The sequence below is a fragment of the Stegastes partitus genome, unplaced genomic scaffold, assembly GCF_000690725.1.
Source record: "Stegastes partitus isolate 25-593 unplaced genomic scaffold, Stegastes_partitus-1.0.2 Scaffold269, whole genome shotgun sequence".
In the NCBI taxonomy this organism is placed as follows: domain Eukaryota; kingdom Metazoa; phylum Chordata; class Actinopteri; family Pomacentridae; genus Stegastes; species Stegastes partitus.
In genome coordinates, this window is record NW_007578000.1 from 537,039 (window position 1) to 549,634 (window position 12,596).

Here is a 12,596-nt window from a genome sequence, read left to right on the forward strand (position 1 = left end):
CTTTTCAGACTTCCATGACAGATAACAAAACAAAGATGCATTTGGAAAAGTACACAAATGTGTGTTCCACTGTTTAACCTGTCTTTTGATTTCGTGTTATTTTGTCTGCCGTCTTTATTGATGCTTTTCTAATCAGGTCTTCTCTGCAAAAGAAATTTCTAACCTCCCTGAGCACTGGTTCACTAAAAGTTAAGCAAAAATCAAATAAATTTAATTAGACGTTGAATAGAGACTTTGGAGTTTTCTCTAAACATCTGGAAGTAGCAAAAACAAGGCTTTCTCAGATTGGCGTCATAGCTTGACATGTGTTGAAGTGATCACTTTAGGACTTTCAAGCGGATTCAAAGTGTTCCGCAGTATTTGTCTCCATTCAGATTTTTTTTGATAGTTTTAAATTTAATACAAAAATGCTCCAAACCTTTGGTCTGACCACTGCAAACTAATTTTGAATCTGTGGGAAACAGTGATTTTTACATTTTTGGAAGCTTTTTACCACCGTACATCAGAATATAAGGAATTGGACTGTAGTGGTTTCTCGAGGTTTTACATGTCATGAAATATGGGTCATAAAGTTTAGCTGACCAATAAATGTCCAAAGTAAACACCAGATTTGGAAGTTACAAGTCTCTTTTTTAACCACCAGGGTTTATGTTTAAGTGGCATTAAAGGTGAAAATCACACACCTTTTACTAATAACAGACTGTGACTGGTGTGATTTCCTCTGCTTTTGTGATTGCATTCAGTTGCGTTAATAACACAGTGAGCAGAGCGAATAAAAGGTCACATAAATCCGCTTAAGAAAACAGCGCTCCAGACTTTGGATGGGGATTTATTTTCAGACAGGGCCAGTGGGACACATCATCTGTCTTTGTCTTGCAGGTAATTCCTTTGAAACCACAACATAAACCTTCATTCAGACAGAATCTGCACCTCAGGACCATGAAATTACTGTTTTTCAAACATGCTGTAAGATACAAATAACAACAATATGAATCCAGATGTTGTGCGACCCCCCCCCTTCCAGCTTGGTACCTCTTGAATCATCACCCCTCAAGTCGTCCGCCGTCATCATCCATTCCACATTCTCTGGCCGGTGAACCTTTCCAAGAAGCATTATCTTCGTGCTGAAAGGGGAACCCCCCAACTGCCGCTGTAGTTCCAGGAAAAAGTGAATAAAAAGAATTTCTAAGTGCGGGGGGAAAAAAAGAAAAGGCCACGTTATTAGTTAAAATGAAAACATAGCAAAGTGGATGGACGTTAACCCTCCCCGAGACCAAAACACTGAGACAGAACAGAGCAACCTCCAATGTTGTCTTTACTTAACAGGAGAGGAATTTCAATTAACGTATTCACTGGTGATGAGTTTCTGTACAGTTCAGCACTAAAGAGCTACAAGTACTAAAACATGTTGAACTGAATCAGAGCTTTTCACTGGAAAAATCAGCAATAAATTCATTCTAAAAACACACATTTTAAACAGACTTGTGTAGAAAGTTGAATGACAGTAAAGCTTGTAAAACGTGGTAAAGCATCAGAAGTAATCACATAGCAGAAGACAGTAAATAGCAGCTTGATGCATTCCTCACTGCATTGTGCTAATTAATGACCTTAGAAATGTCATTTTCACTTTTGCAATGCTGACTGTGGTTCCTAATGAGAAAAGTATCGCCCCGTGCTATTAACCCAGGTCGACACAACACGCTTGTATTGCACATCATGTACTTCTGTTGCTCCATTTGCGCTGACGCCAGAGGAATCTGTCGCCACATCCAGCTCCTATCCTCTCTGACTCGTCGAACGATCCAGTTGGACGCTCCAGCGCGGAACACAAAGAACACTTCTGCGCTGGATCCAAACTATGATTGATATTTTTTTCCCACTGGATTTCTGAGCTGAGTTGAGTTACATGACATCATCCATCATCGGTTTATTTTGTGTTTCTGGCTCTAATGCGTTCAGTCTAATTGTTTTGGTCACATTTCTGAGCAGTCAAAACAGTGTAATCAGAGCGTATCAGCTACGTTTGAGAAGGATTCTTTTTTAATTTGTGTAACAGTCCAATCAATAATTCATTAATATTGAGACGCTCAAGTGTGTTTTCTGTAAACAAACGGTCTTTGTGTAACAGGGTAGGAGTGGGATTTTTTTAAGGAACAAAACAAAAGATGTTGCTGTTTTCCTGTGTCAGTCAAATGTTTAGTGGTCGAGGCATTGACAGATGGTGGCACAAGGGAAAGACTAATATTAACATCGCTTCCAAAATCTTGATTCTCTTTAATGAACGGTGCAGACTGTGTGACTGTTGCGTTGGGAACTCTGTTTGACCAGATCACAGAGTAACACACAGCGCTGAGGGCACAGACAGGGCTGGGGAATGTGCTGATCGGAGTTAAAATCCCAGTTAGGATGCTGTGCATCACCCCAACAGTAAGCACTTCAGTAACCCTGAATTCACAGCGCAGACCCCCATTTACAGCTGATGAAAAGCATCCTGACCGATCAGATCAATTGGACTGAGCACCTTCCAGTGTGGTTCAGCTGGTGTTGAGAGTCAGGTAATAAAATCTCACATGGTGGTATTGAAGCGCTGAAGAGTTTACAGCCCTTTATGTCCTCATCTGCTCTTCCATTTCTTTTCCACACAGACTATGCAATAAATTCACAAGTTTGGTAGAGGATCACTCGAGAAGCACTGTGTCATCAAGTTCGTATCACTGTGTTGACTCAGAGGCTCCTTTGTGGCTGCCAATAATAAAAGAATATGAGTGTACCGCTGTAGGGTATCTCTTGTCTTTTTAGCTACAACTAAACTATTTTCCCAACTGAAAGCGAGCCAGTGAGTCTTAAACTGCTTGGAAAAGAATAGCCATTAAATTGAATATATTTGACCAAATATACTTGTTTAGGCGGTGCTGTGCGTTGCTATGTTTGCAACATCTTTGATGGTCCTGGAGCATGTTATGATCAGGCTGGTTTTCTTGTGATTTTATGTTTGTTTTAGGAATGATGGGAGAAAAAGGCATCCAAGGCCCTCGAGGAATAAAAGGGTCTGTTGGAACTGACGGTGAGCAGGGAGAAAAAGGAAATGCTGGACCTGCTGGGCCTAAAGGTACGTGTGTGGAGGTCCTGATGCTAATCAGTTTGGGAGTTTGTTTGGTTTATGAAACTTGGCTTGATCCATGGAGGTCACCAGTCATTCTGCATGTAGACCAGACCAAGAAAATGGATCTAGACAAACAGGAGCATGCAAAGCAGATTAATTCTCATAATCAGAGTACAATCTAACAGTCACAGGAATAACAATATGTGGGAGGTTGTGTTTTTATGGGGTAACAGCAGTAGCTGTATTAAAGCGAGTTAATCGCTTTCTCACACAGCAGTCAGTAGAAACAAGGCCGTTTCTCCCTGTAGTCTTGTACAGCTCACAGCTGAATCTTGTCAACACATTCACAGTTCAGATCACCTCAGACTTGCAAACTAAAGACTCGGCTCTCGAATGGCTGCGTGAAATGTTGCCTTTTCCACCAGAGTAGAAACTTTGTTACCAGGAATTACTTGGAACCAGAAACGTTAACACTCGTTACATCACTAACAGGTGTCGCCGTTTTCTTTTTGTGTTTAGCCGTGGACGCTGTAATTGCCTAACGAGCCATGTCTTCTTCTATTTATTGCAGTGAAACAGCTGCCACTGCTGATCAAATCAGTTCTCAGCTGTCTGAACCGAGTCAATGTCAGTGCAAGAAAATATTTTACTATATACAATGAGTACAAAATAAAGCTGGAGAACAACCAGTATGGAGCAGTGAGTCCCAACCAGTAGTACCAGTATTTCAGGGGGTATTTCTGCAGTAGCCACGGAGTAAATGAAAAGAAAACTCATCTGGAAAAAAACAGAAATTCCCATTTATTTAAAGACCTAAGTGGACCTGAGCAGATTTGAGCAGAAAGGTTACCAGCTAACCAAAATCAATAGATAAGCAATAGAAACAGACAACCAGAAGGAGAGCATAAAATATTAAAATACATGAGAAATGGTGAGAAAATGAATAAATGGGTAAAATAGCTGCATAAATCCATTCATCCATCTATACCTCCTTAAAACCAGAAACCTTTTGTCACTGCCCATTATAGATGTTCTCCAAATCTACCATGACAATGATACACAGACAACTGTGATATGTGGTTTAAGAAATATACATGTAAAAAGTCATAATGACATTGTGAATTGTCCAAATTACATTCACTAGAAAGTTGATCAACGTTTGGAAAGATAATTAGTGAACCCATAGGAAACCAACAGCAACCACGAATCTAATTCTGACATGTTTTTTGTTTTTTTTACAAACCCTGTGCATATCTGAAAGTTCAAGTAGGACAATAACTCTTACATATGATGTAAAATCCATAATGAGCATTAAACAGCTGAATATACCATCGTGTGTAGTCAAGGGACATCCAGTTTGCTGATTCACCAGTAAATTTCTATTGCACACTACAAATCTGACTTCTCTTTGACATGAGAATACACATTTCCCGAGACATGAGAGCAAAATAAATGCCAACTCTGAGAGAGAATAGTGTCCACTAAATCACACCTCAGTCCAAGACAGCTCTCTGACCTTTCAACCCTCTTTCTTACTTTATTCTTCTCTTCCTTTCGTCTCCTCCATATATCTGAATCGACACGAACTCCTGGGATTTTGACGTTTCCTCTCACCAGCTAGAGAGCGCCAACAATAACAAAAACACACTCTGACATACTCAGCTCTGATGAAGAAATCGCAGCCGTGACTGATATGATAAGGCGCCCAATCCTAGTGTTTCTTGTGTCGACATGTCATCGTGTATGTATGTATGCAGCATGTGTGTTGAGCCAACAGCTGTTGCCAATCAGAGCTGGGTTTGGCTGAAATGTCCAGTGTTTAGTCCCACAGTCCCAATGTTGGCCAATACCCCTGGACCAGGCTGATCTGTTGTCTTTTGCACTTAGTTGTTATGGCTCAACACTCTCTACCAGACTCCAGTCTAGTTTTGATTCATGTTGTTGAAGATGGATGTGTTTATTGCTGATGGCAGTGATGATATTGCTGGTTTGCCATCATGTATAAAGGTGCATGACTATACAGTGGGCGTCCAAGTACTGTTGAAAACAACATTTGGGGTATTGAGGCATTTACCTGAAGCAACTGTGAAACTGTGAAAATTGTACCAGACAACAAATTCAAATATTTTAATTACAAATCGGGAGAAAAGAGAAGAAAGTAGGTGGACCAAAGATTTTGTAGGAAATGAAGTACTGCAAGAAAAGATCACACTTGAAGGCCTGCTGACAACAGAAACTGGGACAGAGAAATTCATTCCGAAAAGGATGATGATGGAGGAACTGCTCATGGCTGGTTGGTCAGCTGTTCTAGCTGGATGCTGGACAGAAACAGCCACAGTAACTCCCAAGCTTCTTCCAGTTTTCTTGGGTTGTTTAATACCCTTTTTCAGGGTTCATTTATTGCAATAAACTTTCATTAACGAGGGGACAAAGGCACACAGCAACAACTTGCTATCAGTTAGTCCTCTCGCAGGATGTAGTTTATTCAAAAGATGCATTCATCTGTTTTATTCATCTTTGTGTTTCCTTCAAGGTCGCCTCTGTCCAGACAGCTTGTCATTAATTAGTGGTTGCCATTATTTTGGGTTCATTAAATAAATTCACACACATTTTGTTTTTGTCCCATGAGTGAATTCACTGATGGTGGTGATTTCAGCCAGTTAACACTTAAAAACACATGGTGGTTTTAATATGTTTGACTGCTAATTCACAATTAACATTCTAAAGATTAGCATAAAATAGCGTAATTACAGCTGCAGTGACCATCATGCCTGTATAGGTCGATACAGTACTGCCAAAGAATGTTGTAAAATTAACTTACACGTGCACAGATTTGTGTTATAAAGCTTTGTGGAGAGTTGTGTCAATCACAACATGTACTTCACCAATGACAGCAACATTGTGGTGTCTGTGGCCCCCATGTTACAGAGAAAACTACGACTATCTGGTACATATTTACAACATACAGCGAGTGATGTCAACAGCTGTCTGCCCTTACCCCCTTGTGAGTCTTTTATGGAGCAAACACAATATAGTTGCTAAGTGAGTGGACAGTGAATAAACCAACCTCAGCCTCTGACAGCAGCAGCTGCTAAAGCAACAGGATGCTCTGCTGAAACCAACTGCTGGTCGCTAAATAGAAGGAGCTAATTCTGCTGCCTTAGGTTTTGGAAATAGAACATCTTAGGTGACTCCCAATTGAAGCTGCAATTGGATGGGTATGAAACTCTTCCAGTTTAATCACCAGCATACATGGTTAACAATCTGTGACGCCAAATATCTTTTTTATGATTAAAAAAAAAAAGTGATGCAGACTTGTGTAGTTTCATTATTGGGGGTGGAGGGGAGCTCACTAAAGGTTGAAACTGTTAAAACTAAAAAGATGATCCGCATTCAGCTTGTTTTCAAATTTTGTGTCAGTTTTAATAGAAGTCGGCAGCTGTGTTGCCATATTTTGGATTACCTACAGTTTAGTAACATTAAGGATATTGTTTAATGGAAAAAAAACTAAATGTAATTACAGAGCAGACAAAATGCTTCTGGCACCAGTGGCTCCTCCCAGAGCTCTGTAACATGTAGTGATGCAACAGACACAAAGCTTGTACATTTTCTTTATCCCAAACAACTTGTGTTGCAGCTTCTGACTGGGAAATCTTGTTCATTAAATATGACACATTTTATGTATCAGGCCCATGTTTAGTAAAAGCCATCTGTGAGCATTGCTTGCACCAGGGTGTCCAGTGTAGACAGTTATTTTGCCATCATCACTCATGTGTGGTCTTTGTCCATGAATCTTTTTTTTCACAAATCATGGTTTGCATGTTGCAATCTGCTGAAATTTTACATTTTTGGGCACAAACAGAAGAAAATACGGGAAAATTAGCACAAGGTTTGATAACCCCATGACTGAGAGAACGTAAAAAGATCACCCACAAAAACTCTGGCCCTGGCTGCATGGTTTGACTGACATGTTAATTATGTGAAGAGCAGCTCAAAACACCACACTAATAAGCATTTTACAAGTAAAATGGAGACAAGATGAACAAAACAAGGCTCTTCGCAGATGTTTGGCCGTCTACACACTGGCAGTTTCCAACAATGTATGTCTGTGCTTTCACCCGTCTGGGGTCTGGTTGTGGGTTTAACAGACCAGTGGAGGGTGAAGAGTTTGTGGACCTTCTGGTATGAATGGGGCCTCAGCGTCAGGCAGTCACTCAGAAGGAGACAGGGATACTGAAAAGCTTGTAAAAACAGCACTGGGAAGCTTCGTGGTTGCTTTTTATAGATGAATGGTGAGTAGACAGAACAGGGAGTGCATTAGGCGTTAACGTTTGCTCTGGTTGAAAGCATCTCAAATCAGCTGGACAACGGTCATTTCTCAGTATTTAAAGCGGGACTATTTGAATTTTTTCAGCCACTACGGGACAATAAAAAGCTGACTGACATGTCTGTTGTCACATTATGGTTATATGTTAGCAAACGATTCCCCTTTTAACACATTCAGCAGACACAGAGCAACCAGAAACAGCTACTTTTAGCTCTGTTTTGGTCTCCACCAACCATAGAGGAAAAGCTTTGTGGTCGTTAGATGCGAGAGTTTTATTTACTGTTTATAAGTTAAAAGCTATTTTTATCCCGCTGCCATCTGGTACTTGCATACAGTGGTTTATCAAAGCTGTTCTACTGTAAACTGCTGCTTGGTGCTGCTGTAAGTCAGATTATGTTGTTAAATGATTAATTGTACTGTATAATTCACTTTATAATTCTAATATTGTAATTGTAATTATAATCAAATTGTATGATATATTATAAAGCAGAATGATTTAACCCTTAGATTGCACTTTGCATTGCTTTCAGACTGGTCATTGTATCGACATGTGGTGCATATCAAATGAAACTGCACGACTTGACCTTTCTAACAATGGTTGTTGCTTGTCTGTGCACTAAAGTGTTGATGTGAAAAATAATATCGAATTTACATCAAATTTAATCATAAATACAATCTACATACAGCTCCCTGTCCATCTCCACATCCATTAATCTTGTCCAACTACTCACAAACTTTGCATGAATAAGGAACATATCACAAGAATTTGCTGTATCCATTAATAATTGTTGTTTTTTTGTGCAACAAATTAAGTCATCAAGCAATGCATTTCTAAAACTACAGCAAATGTCCACATTGTCTCTGACATAGAGGTGACATTAGGCCCCACTATGAATAAAGAAAAAACAAAAAATAATACATTTGCTTTTCATTGCAATGATTCAAAGTTTGTGGCCAAAAGACGAGTACAGGTCACCTGTGTGCAAGGCGGTGGCTGTCCTGGACTTGAAGGGGGACGAAGGCCAAAGGGCTTAGGGGTGCCTCTTGTTTGCAACTTCCGAGGACAGGACAACCCAGAAAATCGCTCTAAAGAATTATGAAACAGTATTTCTACCATCAGTATGTTATGGTGAGAGAAACAATGATGTCATAATACAAAAAAAATTGGTATTATCATTATGTCATGAAAGCCATTGCAGTGTGTATGGCTAGCCCTTATAATTACCAAACTAAGAGCTAAAATAAGTAGTAAAATTATCTTCAAAACAGCCCCAATGGCAACATAAACAGGATTAAACATCTGCAGCCTTGTTAGCTAAATGCTAACTTCACTATGCCCACAGTGATAATGAATATGCTGATGTTTAGTAGGTATAATGTTTATTTGGCTCAAAATTACAAAAATCTCCCTCATTTCACCCCCTGCTGTTTTTGGGGGGCCACCAGTATACAAAATGACTTTGTGCAGGTTTAAATCAAATGCATCTGCTGTTTCTTGTGGCTCAGCAGTAGCCTACCAGTGTGTTTGGGTTTTCCCTGCAGTGTTATTTAGTTGTTAAGGATGTGGTCAAAACGGAGGTGACACCAACAGCTGAGGACGTCACATTCAGGGTGTGGTGGAGAATTAGCTGCACTGCTCCGGCAGCAACACATGGTAGGTGGGACTGAGACCCACCTCAGCTGCCACTGTGGTCTTACATGTAAAAAAAAAAAAAAAAAAATAGAAAAGGAGTCAAATTAAAGGTGGGATGAATGCCCATTTGAAGCTGATCCTCTTATAGCTTCATGGCAAAAACAGACTTGTGGTTTTCGAACCTCACGGCTGAGAATTGGCGTTGAAACAGACTTTCTGCTCCTTTGGAGATAAATCCCGTGAATTTGGAATGAAATGATATTTTGAAATGAAAACAAATGAGAACATGGTGTATCCAAGCTGCTAATTGGAGGGAGGTGTCGTGTGTAAAAGTCCTGTAATTCTGCAGAGACCACAAATGTAAGGATTTCTACTCACAGTGACTTAGTGGTTTTGCATTGCATTAACTTTTCCAATATCTAAACATCTACACCGTAAAGATACTCATAGTTTGAGAAAAAAGCAGTTTTCAATGCTTCTATCTTCTCTCTTTTACCGCTCCAGAAGAAAAATCCACACAACCGCAACTTTTAGAAGGTAAATTAGATACAGGATTCAAGATGGTAGCTTGTAATTTTTACATTTTATGCCCATATCACAAGGCAATTACAGGGTTCACTATTCAAGAGGGCTCTGCTAAAAATACACAAAGGAGTACAGAGGAGAGGAAATGGGTGTGAGGTAAAGAAGAAAATGTTCTCTCTTCTCCACAGGAGTTCAGGTTATTTTCAAGCTTCTCAGTTGTTATTTCGCTTTCTTTCTGTTCCAGTGTGTGCTACACTATATTGTGGTTGTCTCTGGGTTACACATTGGTGTATGTTGTGGTTGTGTGTGGAGTTCAGGTCATAAATATGTAATTTCTCTGTAGTTAAAACTGGATTTTGTTGGATATTATTACACAATATGATTATGGCACCTTCATTTTTTTTACTGAAGTTTGTTTTGAAACCAAAACTTGAGTGAAAACGTACTTTTTGGTCAGGTGTTCGTCGGATATGTCAGTGATTGTAATGAATGTGCTGTCGTCTGATTTGGAAAGTGTAGACCCTAGGCATCTGTAAGTTTTTAGATTACATTGGTAAAATACAGTATCCAGCTAATGCTCGATATCTAACTTCAACTCAGTACAGACTTCAAAGAGAACAATACGTGGGTGTAACAGCTTTTCTTTTCATTTATTTAATTAACATCAGGGTCGTTTGCTGCTTACTTTTTAAAAATGTTATGGTTTGTACACTATGTTTTGTGAGAATGTCCACTCCTGTGATGCTGAACTGATGTAAAGTCACAAATATTTTAACTATTAGCTAATTGGAGGTCCTGTCCTGTTCTGTCTTCAGGTGATCGAGGAGAAAGAGGGTTCAAGGGGGAGAAAGGTGATCGAGGAGAGCGAGGAGAGAAAACAGGTGAGAACTGAGAATAAACAGAATAATGAAAAAAAAAAGGAGTTCATCCCACAATATAGATGAGAGGAATATTACTGAGTCCTCTTCCGGTTTTGACTACTGCTAAAAAAAACGTGTCAATTCACATATGAGAGTCATGTTAAAATCCCTAACAGTTGGGGCAGGGTGATATGGCCAAACATATTTATCACGATATAAATGAGAAAATTTGCAATAGCGATATAACTGACGATATAATTGACGCCAGGCAAAATACTTCACAACTGCACAACTTTATTGGTGCAAAAAAAAAAGGAACAGTTTCTTTTCCATTTAGCAAGCAGCTATTTTTGATGTGCATTAAAGCTATATTGTACCAAACTCAATAGTGCATAAGTTGTAAATTGCTTGCTGACAATTTATTTATTCAAAAGGCATTTCAAATGGAAATGGGCTTACAAATCCTGAGCACAGCAATGCATAGTATCCATGGAAGTAAAGTAGAGTTGCTTTGCAACATAAAACTTTGCAACCAGTTTCTTTGGTCTCACCATCACGTCAGTTGGCGGGATGTATAGCGGTGGGTGAATATTTGGACCGACGGGGTGGAAGTGGGAGGAACACACAGGTAGTACTTGGCTGCTAATGCCAGTTTAGGATAGTGGTCACAGTTCTGTTTCCACCATCGGGGGAGGGGGGAGAATATTCGGCTCTCAAAATTGCTATCCAGACCACCACCACAATGACCAAATATTCCGATATTCGGGTCCAGCCCTACTGTGTCGGTCAATGCACTGCATTCGCCCTCCTCCTCGGTCGCCGCCATGCTTCTAGCTCCATGTGCACTCTAATTTTATCGCGATATTTCAATTTCATATCATCCCCCAACATTACACCGGTATCACCGTGCACGGTATGATATGGCCCAGCCCTACTGACAATATAAGTTGAAATGGCTATATAGCTGTATAATTGTCTGGTTGGTTTAGATTTAGGTCAATAAAGCCGTTACAGCAGCCCTATAATAATGCTACATGTTGCTTACACTGACTGCTCTGCTTCAACAAGCTTGACAACAACAAAAAATTACAGAGCTGGAAAGATTTTTTTTAATCATTGGTTTTAATCCTCCACAATCATAACATCCTGTAAGTGATGCCAAGTCTCTCTTAGGTTTGATGACTTCATTAATGTGTTACTGGCAGCAGTAACTGCAGCTTGGAGCTGACCACACATGCATGCGGGCAGACCAGTAAATCCAGTGTGTTTAAACAGTAAAGGAAACACGGTCTGCTAAAAGAATCAACAAGTGTTTTATAGACCTCACTGCAGACAGAGTATTGGATGTTATGGTAATAGTCCCACTAATTAGCATTGCAACAAACTGCTTCCACTGCAGTGAGACTTTGTGAGATCGTTTACATCATCTTCTACTGTTAAACGTTTCTTTTCTGTTGTTTACTGTTGTGTTGTTGCGTTGATACATTGTAGTTTAGTCCTACTCTCAGATTTATTATCTAATATCTACTTTGGCCAAGTGACACAAACTGTGCAGATGTTAAAAAATGCTCAGAACTGTTCACACAGTTATGTTAAGTACAGCAGTACTAATGTTTATTGCTTAGTTATTTCTCCCTTTCTGTTAGATTTGCAGTTTGCTGTGCCACCTCTGCCAAAACTTTATTATGTTGGAGGCTGGATTCTTATTTAACATTAATTGAGGTTATTTTCCCAGATCCAGATTTGTAACATCAACACATTCATGTGAGAGAATGACCAAAAAGAAGCTTTTATTAAAGCAAACATTAATACATAATACCTTAAAGAAAGATGAGACTCAAGCAGAATATATTGTATTATGTGTTAAAATATACTCTTACTTGCAATCCAACAGCTTCGCCATAAATTAAACTTTTACAAATAATGCGAATTTTCATTTTTATTGACATTGTTAGAAAGCTGATAATCCTACATTGTTTATTATTTAAGTGTTCCTCATATTTCACCCTCCTCCTGTATGTTAATGGGCTGGAGAAAATATTAGGAACACCTTCAATATAATGCAGAGAAGCTGAATGTGTGACGAGAGCTGCTGAACTGGATTATATTGAATCGCACAGGTGGTCCTAACAAAGTGCTCGACAAGTG

The 12,596-nt window shown here is 39.4% G+C and overlaps 1 protein-coding gene across 1 annotated transcript in view; it reads left to right on the forward strand.

Moving 5' to 3' along the window:
* The window catches only part of scara5 (scavenger receptor class A, member 5 (putative)), a 106,961-nt gene that overhangs the window by 65,070 nt on the left and 29,295 nt on the right, over window positions 1-12,596 (forward strand). Inside the window, exons 9-10 of the mRNA XM_008282378.1 lie at window positions 2,963-3,109; window positions 10,404-10,469. Of these exons, the coding sequence (XP_008280600.1) occupies window positions 2,963-3,109; window positions 10,404-10,469 (213 nt within the window). The remainder of the gene's footprint in view (window positions 1-2,962; window positions 3,110-10,403; window positions 10,470-12,596) is intronic.